This window comes from Canis aureus, chromosome 3, assembly GCF_053574225.1.
Source record: "Canis aureus isolate CA01 chromosome 3, VMU_Caureus_v.1.0, whole genome shotgun sequence".
NCBI lineage: Eukaryota > Metazoa > Chordata > Mammalia > Carnivora > Canidae > Canis > Canis aureus.
The window spans coordinates 75,442,183-75,460,643 of record NC_135613.1 but is presented as its reverse complement, the minus strand read 5'-3'; the positions used below and the strand labels follow the sequence as shown (position 1 = coordinate 75,460,643).

Genomic DNA, 18,461 nt, shown 5'->3' with positions numbered 1-18,461 from the left:
TCCAGAAGCCCCCTCACTGCAGGGGACAGGCAGGCTTGGGGTTGCTAGTCATTCGTAAGGAAGATTAGAAAAGCAGTCTTCATTTTTTTAAAAACAGCCTTATTTTTGGCTATTTGAAAGTGAGTAGAAAAGGTATATGACCCGGGAACCCCACCCCCAGCAAATAAGGCACATATATGGGGTGGGAGGTGCCTTCTCCAAGTAATCTCCCCCACTCTCGCCCCAACCCAGAGCAGGACTGAGGCCTGGGATTCCACGGCAGGGGAAGCAGGAAAGGGCCGGGGAGGAACACCTCCCTCCCTGGCTCCCCAGCACAGCTGAAGCTGGTCCTTGCAAAGAGGCATATCGTCCCTGTAAAGGATGTCTCCCCACCCATTCCAAGCAAGCCTGGCTCCCATCACATCCCTCTGGCCTGTAGAGCTTCAAGGAGGAGCAGCAGCCTGTTCTGAGGAGCAAAGTTGGGGGCGGGCCGGGGGGGGGGGTGCTGTCCTGAAACCTGTTGCCCTATCTTAGGCTGATGAGGAAGGAGCTGCCTCTCCTGTCTCCCCTGGGGCTTCCCCCCCCCCAGCACCCCTGTCTCCTCCCCTTTGCCCTATGCAGACCATCCCTCAGCTTCAACTGGTGTCCCACCTGGCCCAGGAGACCTCTCCCGAGAAATTCGGCCTCCACACCCCTCCTTCCCTGGAAGCCCTCCAGCACCCAGCTTGGCACCTCCTCTTACAGCCTCTTTATACCAGAAGGTACTTTTGATGCGAAGGGGCCTTCAGGAGGTCTAGCGTAAGCCGTCTCAGGTCTATGGCTGAGGAGGTGTCTGCCCTTTTTGCTAACACTAAGATACTAATAACGGCGACTGCAGCGAGCGCTATGTGCTGGGTGCTTCATACGTATGAAGCTACGTAAGGCCATTTCAGGGCTAAGAGAGCCGAGACACAGAGAGGTAAAGGAACGCGGCCCAAGACTGCACAGCAAAGCCGCAGCAGCAAGGCGAGGATTTGAACCCTGGAGGTCTGGTTCTGGAGTTTCTTATTTCTTGCCTTCACTTATCTTCCGCTACTACTGTCCGGCTTGCTCATCTGTGCACGTCTCCTCTTAAGCGCAGTAGTTTTAACTTATCCTTCCCTAATATGCACCCCCAATCCCCACGCGGCCTGCCGCACAACGGGTGAGCACCCCGCAGGTGCTTCAGGAGGGGTCCCAAGCCCGGTCGCCGGTAAACGGGACACTTCTCCTGACACCAGGTGGCAGCATTGGCCAAGAGTTCGCTCAGAACTCCGAGTCGCGAGCTGTCAGTCAAATAAAAATTTAAAATTTTATTTCTGGTACAAATGATAAATACTTTGCATTAAAAATCTGGAATTCAAGTTTTCCTCATACTCCATGCTTCCTCGCTGCCCCCAGAACCTTTACAAAAATATTTCCGTTGATTGGGGGGAAACGCGGGCGCCTGGTCTCCCCGCAGAGTCTGGGTCTGGGGAAAGGCACGTGTGGTTTGTGTGGGGGCTGGGAGGTCCTCACCTGTCCCGCCCTTGGGGGCCGGGAGGACAGGAATGCGTTGTGATCTGGTGCAGGGGCCCTGGCAGTGATCCCCGACAGCCCCCTCTCCGGGGCAGGGATCCCCTCATTGTTGGGCATTTGATGGTGCAGAGGGGTCAGCTCCTTCCAGATGGGCGAGTGGGGGTGTGTGTGTGGGGAGGGCGGTGTCACAGGCACCGACACCGACTAAACCTTTTAGCATCTAAACCTTCTGAGTTAAATAGAATCACGGGCCATCACATTTTGGTTGCTTGAGAGAGAACACTTCGGGGGAGATTAAGGGGAGGCGGGGGCGAGTCTGGAGAACCCCCCTCCCTGTCCCCAAGGGAGGCACAGGGTGGGAGTGGGGGCTGCCTTCATGAGTTAACCCTTGCCCTGCCACACCCCTTTTCACAGTCTTGCACGATGGGGCCAGAGGCTCCGGGGTCAAGGGAGAAGGGAAGTAAGGCCTCAGTTGGGGGGCTGCCCCCCACCAGTGGCTGGGGGAAGAGCGGTGGGCCCAGAGCAGCTACCTCAGAGACCACCCCCTTCGCCCAGCCCAGCTAGGGGTCCTCATCCCAGAGGCACAGCTGCCGCTGGGGCACGTAGAAGTCAAAACTGTAGTTCTTCTGGCAGCTACGGATGCCGCACTTGTAGGGGGTGGGTCGGTCGCGGCTGTGGCAGTACTTGAGCATGCAGGGGTACCAGGCCAGGCTCAGGCCGTAGCGGCACACGCAGGGCCTTCCGCCGTCTGCCACCTGCCCGCAGCGCGGCAGCAGCATCTGCTCGGAGGCCTCGGGCAGAGGCTCAAACACGGAGCTGTCCACACCTGGGGAGACAGGCAAGGGTCAGCAGAGGGAAAAGAGGGAGCCCCCTGCCCCCACATGGCCTCTTGGGGTATCCCGTCGACCCAAGGAGCTAAGTATTATCATTCCTGTTCTATTAGATGAGGCACCCGGCCTGGAGAGGTTTAATGATCTCACTGAGGTCACAGAGTTAGGAGTGGGGTGAGAACGGAACTCAGGGCTGTCTGACTTCAGTCTCCACTCGGCCGCGCTCAGCCCGATGTTTAAAAACATTGTTACACTAGAATGCGATGGAATAGAGACGAGGCGAGAATGAGTAGAAGATCAAGGAGAGGGCAGCCGGGGTGGCTCAGCGGTTTAGCGCCGCCTTCAGCCCAGGGCCTGATCCTGGAGACCCGGGATCAAGTCCCACGTCGGGCTCCCCGCAGGGAGCCTGCTGCTCCCTCTGCCTGTGTCTCTGCCTCTCTCTCATTCTGTGTGTCTTTCATGAATAAATAAAATCTTTTTAAAAAAAAATCAAGGAGAGCTTCTTCGAGGAAGGGGTATCTGAGGAGGGCTGACACGGACATGCCAGGCGGTCAGCATGGCCAGCGCACACACAGGGTTGCTTGAGGGACATGGCAGGAACCTGGCCCCTGGCTTGGCTCTGTGGCCACGGGTAGGACCGGCCTCTGGGGGGTGCAGCCGACCGGGGAGGGCTGTGTACGGAGGGCATGACCACAGCTCTGTTGGGCACTTCGAAATCCGGTGGGGCCCTAGGAGGGGCAGGCACTTCTCTAGTGCTCAGTGGGCTGGGCAGAAAGACCAGGAACCCGGACTTGGCACTGTGACATCTCCTTGTGCCCTCTGCATGGAGGACCTGAGGGCAGTCCTGGGAAGGGTGTCAGGAGGTGTGCCGGCAGTAAAGCCACCTCGGCAGAAAGGCAGGGAGCTCACAAAGATGAGGGGGGTGGCCCTCAAGGATCTTGGGGGAGAGATGTTGCCACTGGGGAGGGCATGGAAGGAAGGAGAGGAGCTGACTTCTCAGGCGGGGGTGGGGGGCAGCACAGGTGGGCAGGTAGGAATGGGTCTTTGGGTGCCACCTGGATCCTGCTACCTGGGCCTCCCTCCCATGATCTGTGTTGTCACTAAGGGAAGGAACGAGACAGGCGCTGACCAGGTATCTCCCTCCACGGGGCCTAGCACGTCACAGTTGTGTGTGTTCCTACCTGGAAGGGGTCGCTTTCACCTGGCTGACTCCTCTCACTGAAAAGCCACACAGGCACCCCTTCTTCCAGGAAGGTTTAGGGGACCCTCCTCTGAACTCCCACACTTCATTACTCTATCACAGGTGATGTGATGCCACAGTGGGCAGCACCCGGCTGACCTTGCTCCAGCCAGAACCGGACGTCCTCCTGGCGGGTGTAGATGGTATCTGCGGCCTCGGCGCACACATTGCGGAGGTGGGGGCTCAGCAGGCCCCCCTGGCTGAAGTTGACGGCGACGTCCATGTGCAGGTGCTCCAGGCCCCGCACCTCCTCGGCCTGCCGCACTGCCCGTGGATTCTTCTGTGTGGAGAAGAGCCATTCCCACCTGGCCTCAGAAGGCTCCCTGCCCATTCCTTGCCTGATGGCTGAGTTTCAAACTGAGGCTGGTTGCCTTCAGAGCCTTGGGGCAGGCTGGCAGTCAAGGGCGCCTAGCATCCCCTCTAGCTGATGGAGAAACAAATGCTCAGGGCACAGCCAGGCCTTTCCAACTGGCCACTGGTTGACACCTGGGGCTGATACATAATACTGGTAGTGGCCGGGGGTGGCGTTGGTGGGCAGCCAGAAGGGGAAGGGCCTAGAGCAGACCCTACTGGAGAGGTTAGGGAATTCAGATGAGGCTGGGGAGAGGCCCAAGGTCCAGGAAGGGATGGGGCACGGGCCAACAGGCTGAAGCGTCTGCACACTACACGCATCAGCTCATTTAATTCTCAGTGGAACTCATTTCCCAGTAAGAAAACAGAAGCTTTGCAGGCGAAGTTGCTCGTGCAATGTCACCTGGATAAGGAGTGGTGGCTGAAGGCAGATCTGAAGCCCCCAGCCTCCACCATACAGGGGGAGGAGCTGAGATTAGGGGACTGTGCAGATTAGCGATCTGGGATTAGAGAGTTAGGTTTGGCCTGGGGCAAAATCAAGGGGATTGGGACTGTAGGGTGAGAGTGGGGTAGGTAGCAGGGATGAGGACCAGGGTGGCTCAGGTGCTGGGTGGGAGACTGAGGATGGGGGGTGGGGTCCAGGCTTGGGGTCACGATGGCTGCAGGGAATGGGGGCTCCAGGGCAGGAGCTGGGCCAGGGCAGGCCCGAGGCGGGCACTCACCTGTCGAAGCTTAGCCATGGCCTCACTGGGGATGATCTCATTGTGGTGCAGCCGGGTGACAAAGCAGAGTGCCTGGAACTGACTCTGCCCCTTCTCCAGCTCCCCCAGGATCAGGGCTCGGAAAATCTTCACATCCTGATGGGAAGGGGCAGGAGGACAGGGATGGGCTGGGGTGGGTGCAGCTCGCTCCCAGCCCACCCGGGGCTCATCTCAGGCCTTGCACAGGACACCTGCCTGGGCCCTGCCCTGCAATGGACATTTCCCTCCTGCTGATCTAGGACTTTTTTATCTTTTCCATTTAAACCTGTAACTTAAAAGAAAGAACACACCCCAGATGTTCCAAAGCCTCCTGGAAAATTCACATAGTGAACCACTAAAAAGCTTTTCAAAACAGAGCTGTATTTAAAAGCACAGAACTTCACCTTAAAAGAAACAGCACCCTTTTTTGGTGCCTGGTTCATTCATAGCTGATGCTGCCCCGCGGTGGCACCCCTGTGTCACCCAGGTTGGGGGAGGTCACCACCTCGATAACTACCTAAACCAGGGCATAATAGGGGAGGGGCTGAACTTTTTACTAGTATAGATTCCAGAGTTTCTCTCACAGATATTCTTACTTGGTAGGTTTGGGGGAAAGCCCAGAAATTGGTGCTTTCCAAAATGCCCCAGGGCTTCCCATCATCCGGACTCCTGGCATGGGCACAGGATGGGGTTAAGGGCAGACACGGCACAAGCTGGCCACAGCTGTTGCCATTCTGGCCCAAGGAAGCTGGGACGGCTCACCCTTCTCTTCCCTTCCCATCTCCACTTCCCCTTTCCCCATGGGATTACTAATGGCATTGCTAGCAGGCCAATGGCTCCTTCCCATTACTCATTCATTGCATGAATGGAAGTCAGCAGAGGGCAAAGGGAGAGGGGGCACCTGCAAGGCAGGATGGGGTCCCCCTCCTAATCTGGCTGCTGGCACCCTGTGCCCTGACCCACCTGCACCCAAGGTACCCCCTTGCTCTCAACCAACTCTGTGCCTTGGCCAACTGCTCCCAGGGAGAAGTTATTAGCAGGGCCTGGTCAGAAGTGGTCTAAATCTGTCAAGACCACCGTCCCCCTGCACCCCTCCTGCCAGGGAGGAAGCTGGACCATAATGAGCATCTCCGTCTAGAACCCTAGTGGGGGTTGGCACCGAGCATATACAGCTCTGCATAGCTATTCATCTCTCAAAGTATGTGCCCTGGCTTCACCCACTAAGAGCACCGAGAGTACAAGTGCTCTGAAACAGGGCCTGAGGGTCCCCACTTGGGCCCCTGTATGGGCAGCGAGGGGAAGGTGTGCCCCATCTCCGCCACGCATTAGCCAGTTCCCAGGCCTATCTTCCAGCTTCTGGAAGTCTCACTTGTAAGATGGGGACCCTAAGGCATTTAGCGGGTTGGGTTGTGGTGAAAACTGAGCGAGTGTGGAGGGCCCAGAAAAAATGCCCACCCCGAGTCAGTGCTCAGTAGGTGCTAGAGCTGTGGCCCATCTCCTCCCTGGAGGTGATCGGAGCCAGTGAGTGTTGCCACCCCATAAATTCCCACCCACTTGTGAGGTCCCTTGCCTCTACAGGGAAGCTTCTCCTGCTTCCTTTTACTACAGATGATCTCTAGGACAAGGAGGTGTGGGCATGTATGGGAAGATTTTTCCATCAATAGTGCAGAAAGGGAGACCGAGGCCCAGCTGGTGAGGATGGCCCGGGAGAGGTTTTTGTTGATGCCAGACTCACGGGGAAGGTGAATCAGAGCTCAGCTTAACCCTAGCTTCCTCTCAACAGGAAATCCGTTCTTGGGCCACGAGGCTGGAATCTCCTTGCCCTGCCAGCCTGGGCCACCTGATTTTCCATTCCCTTGGGTCGGCCAAGGGGAGACTGCCTGGAGGCTGGTCCACTAGCGTATTTTCTACTTGGGGCTCACTTCCTGCCAGGTGAGACCCGATACCAGACTTCCCCTCCTAGGGCTTGAGTCAGCCTGGTGTCCCTGGCTGGACCCCAAGGCAGAGTCCAACATCCACCTCCCGTGTGTCTTCAGCAAGGACTCTGAAAGAACCTTAGCTGGAATATTCACAGCACCTTTTCCAAAGCCACAGCCACGTCCCATACCTGTGGTCTGATGGCTGCAGAGTGGTGTTTTTGCTCAGGAATATCACCTGCCCGTCATTAAGAGATAGCATTTGAACTCTTGGACCAGAGTGGAGTCAAAAAAACCCCCAAAATACCTGTTCTGAATTTTCCTCCTGACTCTATTATATTAAACAAAACATTGGCAACAACAGCAGAATGATACCAAAATGGGAATCTGGGGGCAAAGAGAGGGAATGAGGATCTCTCGTTGAGATAGAAGGTTTCCTCGTGGAGGGGCAGAGATTCATTGAAGTTTGTAACTGGAAGGGACAAGTCATTGTTATTATGAGTCAAAAAGGATGTATTGTCCTATTTAAAATCTTTACAACAACAGGAGGTGGGGAGGATGATTATTACTTAGTTTGGAATGGGTTACTTGCTCAAGGTCATGGGACTAGGAGGAAATGTGGCTGGAATTTTAACCCGGGGCAGTCTGACTCCAAAGCCAGGGCTGTGTCAACCAGGAAGCATCACTGCCTCCCAAATGTACTTGATGCCTCGCTCCAGAAACCGAGGACCAGAGAGGCAGGGTGGTCTGCCCTTGGCCACACTGCTGCCAAGTGGCAGAGCAAGGATCAGAACTCAGTTCTGTTTTCCAGCCATGCCTGAAGTCTTGCGTAGACCTGCCCTAGCAGTGTGGCAGTTCCCGCTCACGGTTCTGCGTGACTAGTAAGAACGAGCGTCTGACACGGACAGGAGGGGCAACACAAGGCAGGCCACCCTTCTAACCCTCCTGCCTGCCTGCCCAGAACCTCTATAGATCCTATTTCTCCAGAGAAACCGTATTCTACTCACTGATCCCTGGGAGGGAGTGGGCACCCCTAGCTTCTGGATCTACTTGGCTCCATCATCCTGACCAGTATCCCTCTTCCCTTCTACCCTCCACACCTGAGACTCACTGGGAAGGTTCCAGGGGCCCCCTCCCTCCAGCACAGAGGAAAGGGCAGGGGGAGAGGTCGTCCCACTTCAGCAAACATCTGGCCAGATGTGAGGCCCAGGCCAAATGGAAGCTCAGCTCCCAAGCTCCCTCCTCGCCCAAGTGCTCTGGGATGATTCAGCCGGATGTGGCCTAATGCCGCAGATGGCACAGCTGGAGAAGATGTCAAAGTGCTGGAGGCAGGTTCTGCAGGTCCAGGACTCAGGCTAGGACTCCCAGGATGGAAGTTTCTATAAGGCTCCTTCTTGCATGAGCTCCCGGGAACCTCCAGCCTATCAGGAGCAGGCCACCAGGAAGACACAGAGGATTACGGTACCAGGGCTGGCACCTGGGCCACATACAGGGTGTGGCACCTGCGCCACGGAGATTGTGAGCCCCGGCTGAAGTCCTTTGTGGTTTTAAGTAAAGAGCAGGAGTAGACAGGTTGTAGGACAGCACGGTAGTTCCGAGCAACAGCTCTGGAGCCCGTGCTACCTCCATTCAAATCCCGGCTTTGCTGATACTAGCCATGTCACCTCAGGGGAATTCACCTCCCTGCACCTTAATTTCCACATCTGTTAAATGAGTTAAACTAACAATACCTACACCTCCAGGGATTATCATGAGGAAAAAATGAGCGAAAGGTCTCAGAACATAGTGGGCTGAACTCTTTGTCTATTATTGTTGCAATCTCTGGCCTCGCTCCAGCTGTGACCTATTCTAGACCTGCAGAAGCAAGAGCAAAGATTGTTCTCCTAACGATGTACCTAAGGCCCAGTGAGGCCAGGGGACTCCTCTGGGGCCTGGCTTGCAGGGAGTCAACAAATTGGTGGGAAAGGCTTCACAGGCACCAGGCTGGGTGGGGGAAATGGCTGAGACCAAGGCCCTGGCCCCTGTCTTCAAGGGGCTCATGGAGAGGCTGACCTCCAACAACCAGAGCCAGTGCCCCACAGAAGGCCTAGGGTTGAGGTGTGTGGTAAAGGCTATGGGGCAAAGGGTAGATGAAGGGGCATTTGCTGTCCCCTTAAGGGTGGGACTGGAGGCCAGGAGGGAGGGGAGACTTCTCCAGAGTGTGGGACATTTCAGTGGTCCTTGACGATCAAAGGAAGAGGAATGCTCTCTAGTAGAGAGACAGGAATTTCCAGAAGATAGGGAAACGTGAGGCTCTCATCACACCCCCACCCAATCTAGCCCTCCATATTGTCACTGATCTGCCTAATGCCATTCAAAAGTTCCTTTTTCCCTCGCCATCAGGTGTACCCTCCAGAGGCTCCCATCCACCTCCGCTGACAGCTTGTCCTGTATTCCCTGAGCATTGAGCTGAGGAGCTCACAGTTTCCAGAATAGGCGCAGTGAGGCTTTGTGCCTTTCCGTGAGCTGATTCCTCTCCTGGAATGCCCTGTCCCCATCTGCCTACCATCTCTCAGGACTCAGTGCCCATGCATCCCCTCCTCTGGCCTGTCTTCCCAATGCTGCCCTCACCAACCGGCCAGCAGACTCAGGCGGCCCCAACTCCTAACCTCTACAGCACAAATCCCATTGTGTTTGCATCTCTCTCTCTCTCTCTCTCTCTCCTCTCTCTCTCTCTCTCTCGCCTTAGCTTCCAGACTCAGCTCCTTGAGGCTGGGAAAGTAGCTCATTTGCAGTGCCTCCCCACCCCCTTGAGCACAGCAGGTGCTCAGTGAGTGCCTGGTAATGAGGAAACGAAGGAAGGACTGCACAGACAAGAGCGTGGTTTTCTCAGGGTGGGGTGTGGGAGGGCAGAGTGGTCCAAGGAAGAGGCTGGTAAGAGGGCAGGGCAGCGGGTCTGAGAGTCCAGCCGAGGAGCCTGAGCTCATCTAGCAGATCACTGGAAGTTCTGAGCTGGATCTGAAACTTGCCTTGCACCGGTTCAGTGTGCACGTGATTTAAATGCCTTGAGCGAGGACCCCATCCTCATGTGGCATCTTCTGCCCAAGTAACAAGTCATCCAGGCCCCCAGTAAGATCTACCCCTGGCTCTAGGGCAGAGACTAGACCTTAGTGATGCAGTGACCTCAGGGTCTGGCATGGAGCTCAACAATAAGCTCAACATTTATTAGCTGAGTGAATGCACGCATGCCCAGGGGCCTCTATCGACTCCCTCACCTCCAACCAGGAGACTGGTAGTCCTACAGCTGCTATTTCGGCTTTCAGAAGGTCTAGGGGATCATTTAGTTCATGATCCAGTGAGGTTCCAGCTGGGGACGTGCCCTTCACAAGTCATGCGGCTGCAGAGCCAGGACCAGAAGCCCGGGGGTCTCCTGACTCACCATCCAGTGATGGTTAGGTTCCTCCGAGCCCCCTGCCAGCCCCCGTCCAGATACTGTCCCTCTCTGTGTCCACTCCTCACCCTGCTATACTCCCGGGATCTGCTGCATCTCACGGAGAGAAGGCTACGCTGGCCGGGCCCTGCTGGGGCTCCGGGTGGACACCCAAGGAGCTGCTCTGGGAAGAGCAGGGGCCCAGCCCTGCGCCCTGGAATGGCAGCCTTCCTGGGGAGAGGCCCCAGGGGAAGCAGCCCTGCAGACAGAGCCCATGGGAGCTCAGCGGGGATGCCGTGGACCTGCCACGCTGCCCCCCACTGCCCACTTCCAGCCTCAACAAGCTTCTCTTTTGCTGCAGCCGCTGTTGGGGTTTTACGTGGCAGCCCAGTGGAATCTGAGCGGAAACACACGGAGGCCCACCTGCTTCCCCCCATGCTCGGGCCACGTCTGTAATCTTCCACGCACACTTGCTGCTTCTCAAACGGTCTCTTTCGCACACAGCTGCTCCTGTCTCTCCCCGGCCCCCAGGGATGCTCACGTGAGCACGCTGCCTCCCTCAGTGTCCCCCCCGGAGCCTCCACGTCGCCCCTCTCTGTGAGTCACTGCCAGGGCTCTCACACACCCCCTCGGCCACGCGGAACAAGGTCCTCATGCTGCTGTCACCCTCGGCCCCCTTCTCCAGAGAGCCCGCCTGGGGAGGGGGGCAGCGCCCAGCCATGGGGAGCCGGGGACCAAGGGGCCTGGGTGGGGGCCGCCCCGTCCCTCACTGCACTCCCCTACTCTCCTGCACCCCAGGCCGGGGGCCTTCTCTCTGGGGTCCTGCGAGGCACCAAGTCCCCCAGGCTGCTTGCTCTGGGACAGCCGCACCGTCCGGGGACTGTGCCCCGTCATCTGTCTCCTTCCCCTCGCAGCACAGCGCAGGGTTCCGAGGCCGGGCTGAGCCAATCTAAATATTTACCCCTCTGCTCCTGGCTGGAGCTGCTTCGTGGCTGGACAAGGAGCCGGTTTCATGGGGCCGGGGAGGTGAGGAGAGGCAGCCAGGGACCAGCACCTCCCTAACCCCGTGCACGGTGGCCACTCTGCAGGAACAGTGTCCCGGAGCAGGAACAGGGGTCAGGGGAGCCAACCCAGAGCCAGGCCAAGCCCATTCCCAGGCCGGCACCCCGGGACTTCGGCTGACCCCACTACGGGCCGGGCCGCCTGTACGCCCTCGGGGCGAGTCCTCGACAAAAGCTTCTTGTTAAGGGGCATGAGTAGTGGCCCCCCTGCCCTCCCCCAGCCCCCCTGAGCCCCCAGTTCTCTATCAGCCGAATCCCAAAGGTCACCACTGTTCCAACTGCCCCAGGGAACAATGTGAGGCTTTGTGTGGATCAACTGCGCCCCACTGTCCCGCTGACTCAGGGCTCCTAAGATGGGGCTCCGTGCTTCTCTCTCACCCAGATTCCCAGCCCCACCGCCTCCCTCGCTCCCTGCCCTTCAGCGGAATGCGCAGTGGCAGCCGCTTAAACACTTGCCAACTTCGGGGGTGGGAGCTCCTAATGATGCTCTGGCCCCTACCGCTTCCTAGCGAGGAAGGGGGGCTGGGGTGGGGGGACCTGCTGGCACTGCTACTCCACTCCCCAGGGTCTACACTGGCCTCTGCTTGTGACAGCAATTCCCTCCTCGCCAGCCTGGGAGCTGTGTCTGAGAGGGTGAGTGGCTTGTCAGGTCGCACGCCTGGTACAGGGCAGACAAATGTACACGGTGGGTGCTCAGGAGTCTCTGTGAGATCTCTCACACACAGTCCCTGCACCCCGACGTGCCCCGAGGAACAGTCTCAGGCACTAAGCAGCCAAGGGGTCAATCCTCCTATCCACTGAGGGTCAAGGGCCTGGAGGGGAAGGGATCCAGCCCAAGTCTCTACAGAGGAGGGTTTATTCCTCTGCACTAAGGTTTTCTGTCAACCTCTGCCTCCCCTCCCCCCGCCACCTCAATTCAGGTTTCTCCAGCTTTCTGGAAGGAGCCTACTTATGTTACAACACATACAATCAATCACAATATAATAGAAGGATCCCTGGGCCCTAATCCTGGATCATCAGCTACTTCATCTTGTCAAAGTCACTTCATAGCTCTAAGCCTCAGTATGCACGTCTGCAAAATGGGGGCAACGGGTGCCCGGTGATGTAGTAGTGAGGATCAGATGCGACAGTGCATGAAAGCAACCGACGGCGTGTGACTTGAGTGACCACTCAGGGTGTGGGATCCAGGGACGTGCACTTATCATCACGAGGCTGCACCCTGTCTTCCTGCGAACAGGAATCTGTCCTGTGTTTTTCTACAACCGCTACCACCACGACTTCTCTGTAGCTTGGCAGCCCAGTAGGGAAGAGCCCCGCTCTGCCTCTCCCCATCTTATTTCTAGCAGGCCACTCCGCCCTTGGTCCAGGTGGCAGTCTTCACAGCCTGATCCAGGATCTCTCGTGAGGATTCGCCAATGGACAATGGTGTTCGGGGGGGTAGGAGTGGGGGGATGCTTGCCAAACTCCAGGGAGCATGTCTGAACCTTCCAGCAGGGCTGCCAATCTCTGATCCACGGAGGAATTCCTCAAATGTGGCAGAGGGACTGCTTTTAGATCCAAGGGCCCCACGGACACAGCCAGGTCATTCCATCTGGTGACTTCTCACAAACTCCTATGAGAAAATGCTCCAGACTCCAGAAATGTTGGGCGTCTCCTGAAAGCATCTCTGCTGCCCTCTGTTCCTCAGGAAAATAACCCATCCGTCACACGCTTGTGTTCCAAACTGCTACATTTCAGAGACCTCACATAGACCGGGTAGGGGGAGCCGGGTATCTAAAAGCTTCTCCTGTCTGACCTCTGTGTGATGTGACATCCTGTTATAATAAACAGCCTCTGGCCCCAGCGCGGTCATTTGCACATTCCACATCTTCCAGACCGCCTCTGACAGCATGCAGCTTCCCACGCTGCTCCCCCAGCCCAACCATGAGCCCCCAAGGCAGGGACTCTGGCGCTCTCTGGACTGTTCCCTCCTCTGACTCCCACTCACCCACCGGGGCTCAGGCCAGGGCCCAGAAGGCTCACATTTCCACTCCTCCTGGGTCCTTCAGAATGACCTTGGGCTGACCCACGCCACCATATGGCTCCCCTTATATTGGCTCCAAGCCCAAGGATCCCTCCTGCCACACTTCTGGAGTGTGTGGTTCCTCCCTCCCTCCCTCCCTCCCTCCCATTGGACCCGCCACCGCATGACTTTCTCCTATCTATCAGCTGCACCCTAGCCATCCGGTCAGCACCAAACCACACCGCTGGAACATGACTCATCCCCTCCCCCAGCTTTTGGACATTCAGACTAGGGCCAAAGGGGAAAGAGAACTTGGACTTGGATGGAGACACCAGCTTGGGGGAAGGGAGAGCATGGGAGCTGACCAACAAAGAGCCAGGTTAGAACCTGGGGGTGGTGGCGAGCCCAGTATTAGATATGCCCAGTGAGTGTGCTCATAAGGGTATAATTACACACACGGGATTTGGATTATAAAGGAGGGTATTGCCTCTTGGGTGTGTGTTATGAATTACAGTTTGTGTACTGAGGGCATGTGGAATTAGACCCAACGCGCCTATCCACTGCTTCACACACCTTAGGGTTATTGTGGGCAGAGTGACAGGTTGCAAAGAGGTGAGTGTGGGCTCTACATTCTTTTAACAGCCTAATCTGGGCCCACCTCCCAGTCCCCTCCTTGCCCTTCCCCTGGAGCAGCCAGGCCAGTGGTTCCCAAACTTGCTGCCCCTTGGAATCCCTGGGCCCTCTTTAAAAATATCATAGCACACAGAGATTGGATTTCAATGCTCTAGAGTGCAGCTTAGGCATCGGGAGTTTCCAAAGCTACCCAAGTGATTCTAATGGGCATCCAAGTTTGGGAGCCACTGAGCCAAGGCACTTCTTTTAAAGTCCCAGCTCCATCTATCTGATGGTCAGAGGCCTTTGGGCAGGGTGTGACACGACGGCCATTTGATAGCTCCAAGCTACCTGTGGCATTTATAATCCTTGCGTGGGCTCCAGGCTATGTGTCTGACAGCGAGACACTGAACACTCTCTCCCTGCCTCAATGCCTAGGTTGCTAGGTCCAGCGTGGCAGTGTGGGGAGAGCCAGACAGTGCTAGAATGCTGCCTCTTGGAGGAGGCAAACAGAGAGGTGGGGGTGCTGGAGGTGGACATAGGGTGGGCCAGACTGAGGGCTGGGAGGCCTCCAGCACAGGGGCACTCTCTGCAGCCCTGCATATCCTGGCAGGACTAGAATGACAGCTCTGTGTTCAGAGGGGCTGGCCAGCAGCTATGGAGTGCGACAGTTAATTTTATGTGTCAATCTGACCGGGTGAAGGGATGTCCAGATAGCTGGTAAAACATTATTGCTGGGTGTATCCGTGAGGATGTTTCCAGAAGAGATGAACATTTCAATTGGCAGAATGAGCAAAGAAGATGGCCCTCACCAGTGTGAGTGGCAACGTCCAGTCTGGTGAGGGTGTGAATAGAACAAAAAGCAGAGGAAGGGCAAATGTTCCTTCTCTGTCTGAGCTGGGACCTCCACCTTCGGTCCTCAGATGCTGGTACACCTGGCTCTCAGGCCTTTGGACTCAGACTGGAAACACACTGCCAGCTTTCCTGGGCCGCTGGCTCGCAAATGGCAGGCAGATCGTAGGACTTCGGAGCCTCCAAAATCATGTGAGCCAATCTTTTTGCAACAAACTTCCTTCTATATATCTTGCCCTATGTCCTATTGTTTCTGTTTCTCTGGAGAGCTCTAATAGATGGTGCTTCAAGGAGGAGGTTATGATGAGGGGCTCAAGGTACCTCTAGGCTCAGTGCTGACTCCCCAAGGATGACTCTGGGTCCGTCCTTCAACATCTCTGAGTCCAAGCGTGAGGACCCACGCTGAAATGTGATGTGGGCAAGGATTATGAAAGCTAGCGGCCTTCTATTTCTTAAGCACTTAGCACAGCAGCCAACACACACTGGGTATTTCAGACGTATTACCTGTTTAGTTTTCTTGATAGCCATGGGATTGGTGCCATCATCACCACCCATTTTACAGAAGAAGAAATGAAGGCCTGCAAGGATCAAGTACCTTGCCCAGGTTAAACCAGGTCTGTCTCATTTCAGCCTGGACTGTCGAGGAAGGCGAGGAAAGGGCAACCGTCACCATTCCTAAGTGGACTAGGGATTTTTCCCAAGGCACCCCAAATGTGTTTGGTACACAAAAGAAACACAATGCCCAAGATTTTTTCCCACAGGAAAAATCATTACTTCCAGATAGAACCTTGTGCAAATCTGCCAAAGACCATGGGGCACGAGGCCTTGGAAACTAAGTGGGCCACAGGAGAGGTGAGCCACCCCAGAAGGATCTGCGTACAAAAGCTGCTCTGGCCAATGCAGACGATGGCCTGGGGCAGGGGTGAAGGCTATTCTGCTCTGCCCCGGGCTAGCTGAGCAACCAGAGCTGGAGAGACCCGAGGGTGGCTTCCCTTTCTGCACCTTCCACCCCCGACTCCTGCCCTTGCTGGTGCAATTGGAGATGCCAGGGCGGGTGTGAAATGCCAGCTTCTGGGTCAGAGGCTAACCTGAAAAGCAGACTTTGGAAACCTGGGTGGAGGTTTAAACACACTGCAGGGATTAAAATGAGGCTCCAAAGGAGTTCTCTACCTGGGCCGCCAGCCCCCTAACTATAGCCCCGGTCTATCACCCCACTGCCACCTGGGCTCTCTCGTCTCCTTGTCTGCATGGGTAGAGCCATAAAATAGTTCATGCTGCCGCCAGGGGCTATAGAAGCCCAGCCGGACGCGTTGTGTCCTAGCCACAGGCTCTGCTGCTGAGGTCCCGGGTATGGGGAAGCCCTTCTCCAGGGTTCCAGCTCCATAGGACAACGGGCAGCGGACAGGAAAGTAGGAGACTCCTGGCCGGCCAGAGGCTCAGCGTCAAGGACAAAGGGCTTCGATGGAAGGTTAGAGGCAAGGATTAGACCACTGCCTCCTGAGGGATCCAGCCACTATTGGGATTTCCCAGGAAAAGAACACATATGGAATTCAGGTGTGGGGAGGCTGGAGGTGTTCAGGCGCTGTCAGCTTCGCTCTCTCCACACACAAACTCACCTGTCTCCCTGCCCGAGTGCAAGAACCTAGCTTGGGCCTGCCGAGTAAGGAAGGGCCGTGAAGTCTTCCCACCTGTGACCACCCCACACTCCACACTCCCTGGAACACCTGTGTCCCAAGTGGGTGATAACTCGGTAGTCTGGGGGCAGATCAGCAGTCAAGCCTTATCCCCACTGTCCACTGGACTCCCCACCACCACCACCCCAGCTTTCTGGCCTGTGCCATGGCAGCTTTTCTGGGTCCCTAGCTGACTCCCCAGATTCCACACCCTGTCCTCTTAAGCTCACACTCTCTAAGAGGCAGGAGGGAGGGGGTGGCTTGGGCAAGGCTCTACAGCCCTGAGCTTCTCCAGCTGTCCAGTTATCTAACTGTCCCCACCTCTCCAGGCCCCCAGAGACAGGGCCTGTTTTTAGCAGACAAGGGGCTGGTGTGTGTGTGTGTGTGTGTGTGTGTGTGTATCAGGAGATTCCCCTCGAGTACCTACACCTCACCCACCCTCTTTCCTTCCAGAAATCTTGCTGCTGGGTCACTGTTAGTCACTCGCTGTCCTTCCAGGCTCATTTGCTAATAATCCCCCAGCTCCTCCGCTTCCCCCCTCATCACCGTACCCCCCTCCCCGCCCCAACCCCAAAGACCTTGGGGGCCAGGCCCACCTTCTAGTCCCTCAAGGTTCCTTCTGGTTTCTTACACACACACTGAATAGAGGCTGGTTTCTGCCCCCTTCCTGCAGTCTGGGCCAAAACATGGAGTTTGGCCAGCTGTCCTGCCAGGCAGGGTAAGGAGTGGCAGCTCTCCCAGAGTGCGGGGACTTCACGCGGGGCCTCTGCCCAGGTCCCCCCGCCCCCCTTCTGCAAGCTTTCCAGCCTTCCAGACCAAAGAGAAGAGGTAGCTTCTGCTAGGCTCAGGAGGGACAAGGGACAATCAGCTCCTACACCCCCTCCCACCCCCACCTTGCTTCCCCCCACAGTCTCCAGCCTAGGAAAGCGAAAGGGAGACCTGGTTTACAGTCTCTGAGATGTCAGGGCTGAGAGGCCAGGAGCCACCTCACTGACTTGAACAGAGGTGGAAAAGGAGGCTCCGAGAAGGAGAGGGGCCTGACCCGGGGGGCCCCGGATGGCCAGCCCAGGACTTTCTCCTCTAGAGTAAAGGGCAATGACCCCTAGAAGGGAGTCCACGGTTCTGCAGGAGAGTCAGCAGCTGGAGGGCCCTGGGAGAGCTGCGGGGCAAGTGGGCAAGAGGCGGGTCAGGGAGCGGGAAGGGCGGGGGTGAAAGGCTGGAGGGGCTGCAGCGGCGGCGGGTGTGTGTGTGTGTGTGTGTGTGTGTGTGTGTGCGTGCAGGGGGTGCATTCCTGGGGCAGAGCGCAGGGCGGGGCAGGGGCTGGGGCTGGGGAGCCTGTCCAGAGGTGCGGGCAGGAGCCGACGACGAGGTGACCCTGGCTCAGTCGCGTGCCTGTCCTGGCGCGCCTTCCCGCTGCGGGCCTCCGCGGTGCGGCCTCGGGGACCCCGGGGCGCGCGGACTCCCAGGCCCCGGCGGGCGAGCCAGGCTGCCTCACCTTCTTGAAGTCGGCGGTGAAGGAGACCAGGGTGCCGTCGGGCTTGCGCAGCTCGAGGCCGATGCTGTCGGCGTCGCTGTCGGCCTGCAGGCTCTCGTCGGTGACCTGGCCGTCGGGCAGCCGCACGCGGACCCGCAGCTCGGCCGGCGCGCCCGGCCCCGCGCCCACCAGCAGCGGCGCGAGCAGCAGCAGCAGCAGCCGCGGCGGCGCGAGCATCCCCGGGGGCCCGGCCCGCCGCGAGCGCGCGGGGACCGGCGCGGCCCAAGTCGGCGCCAAGTGGCGGGCGGGCCCGGGGCGCGGGGCGGCGGCGCGGCGGGGGGGCTCGGGCGCGCGTGGGCTCCGCTCGGCCGCGCGCCCCCCGGCGGCTCCCAGGTGCTCGCGGCGCTCCCGGGGCCCCGCGCCCGCCGCGAGCCGCCGTTTGGCACTTTTCATTCAATCCCACCCCCCGTCACTTCCTTCGGAAAACAGAAACCACCGGGACCTGCCTTAAAGAGACCGCGCGCCTCCCGGCCCTTAAAGGGCTCGCGGCGGCGCCCCGCGCTCGGCGGCGGCCCCGGGGCGGGCGCGGGGGACCGGGGACCCGGCACGGCCGCGCAGCAGCTCCGTGGGAGGACGGCCCTCTCCGTCCCCTCCCCGCCCGCCGCGCCCCGGGCGACCTGGCTGTGCCAGGAGCTGGGCCGTCCCGGCAAATCCCTTCCTCCCCGCAGGGGCGGGACGGGCGACTCCCCCCTTCCCCTGTCCTCCCCTCGCCTCCCCTCCCCTCCC

General features: G+C 57.9%; 1 protein-coding gene across 1 annotated transcript; it reads right to left on the bottom strand.

Moving 5' to 3' along the window:
* Positions 1-1,290: 1,290 nt before the first annotated feature.
* OAF (out at first homolog) lies at positions 1,291-18,292 on the bottom strand. Its single transcript, XM_077893869.1, has 4 exons — positions 17,697-18,292; positions 4,659-4,793; positions 3,685-3,865; positions 1,291-2,341 (listed from the first exon to the last, which is right to left on the bottom strand). The coding sequence occupies exons 1-4, from the start codon at positions 18,126-18,128 to the stop codon at positions 2,076-2,078; spliced, it is 1,014 nt and encodes a 337-aa protein (XP_077749995.1). The 5' UTR covers positions 18,129-18,292; the 3' UTR covers positions 1,291-2,075.
* Positions 18,293-18,461: the final 169 nt, after the last annotated feature.

Coding starts and splice junctions, on each gene's coding strand:
- OAF (XM_077893869.1), bottom strand. CDS start 18,128: ATGAAAAGTGCCAAACGGCGGCTCGCGGCGGGCGCGGGGCCCCGGGAG. Junction 3,866..4,658: donor CCATGGCTAAGCTTCGACAG/GTGAGTGCCCGC, acceptor TTCTCCACACAG/AAGAATCCACGGGCAGTGCG. Junction 2,342..3,684: donor CCGGTTCTGGCTGGAGCAAG/GTCAGCCGGGTG, acceptor CTGTCTCCCCAG/GTGTGGACAGCTCCGTGTTT.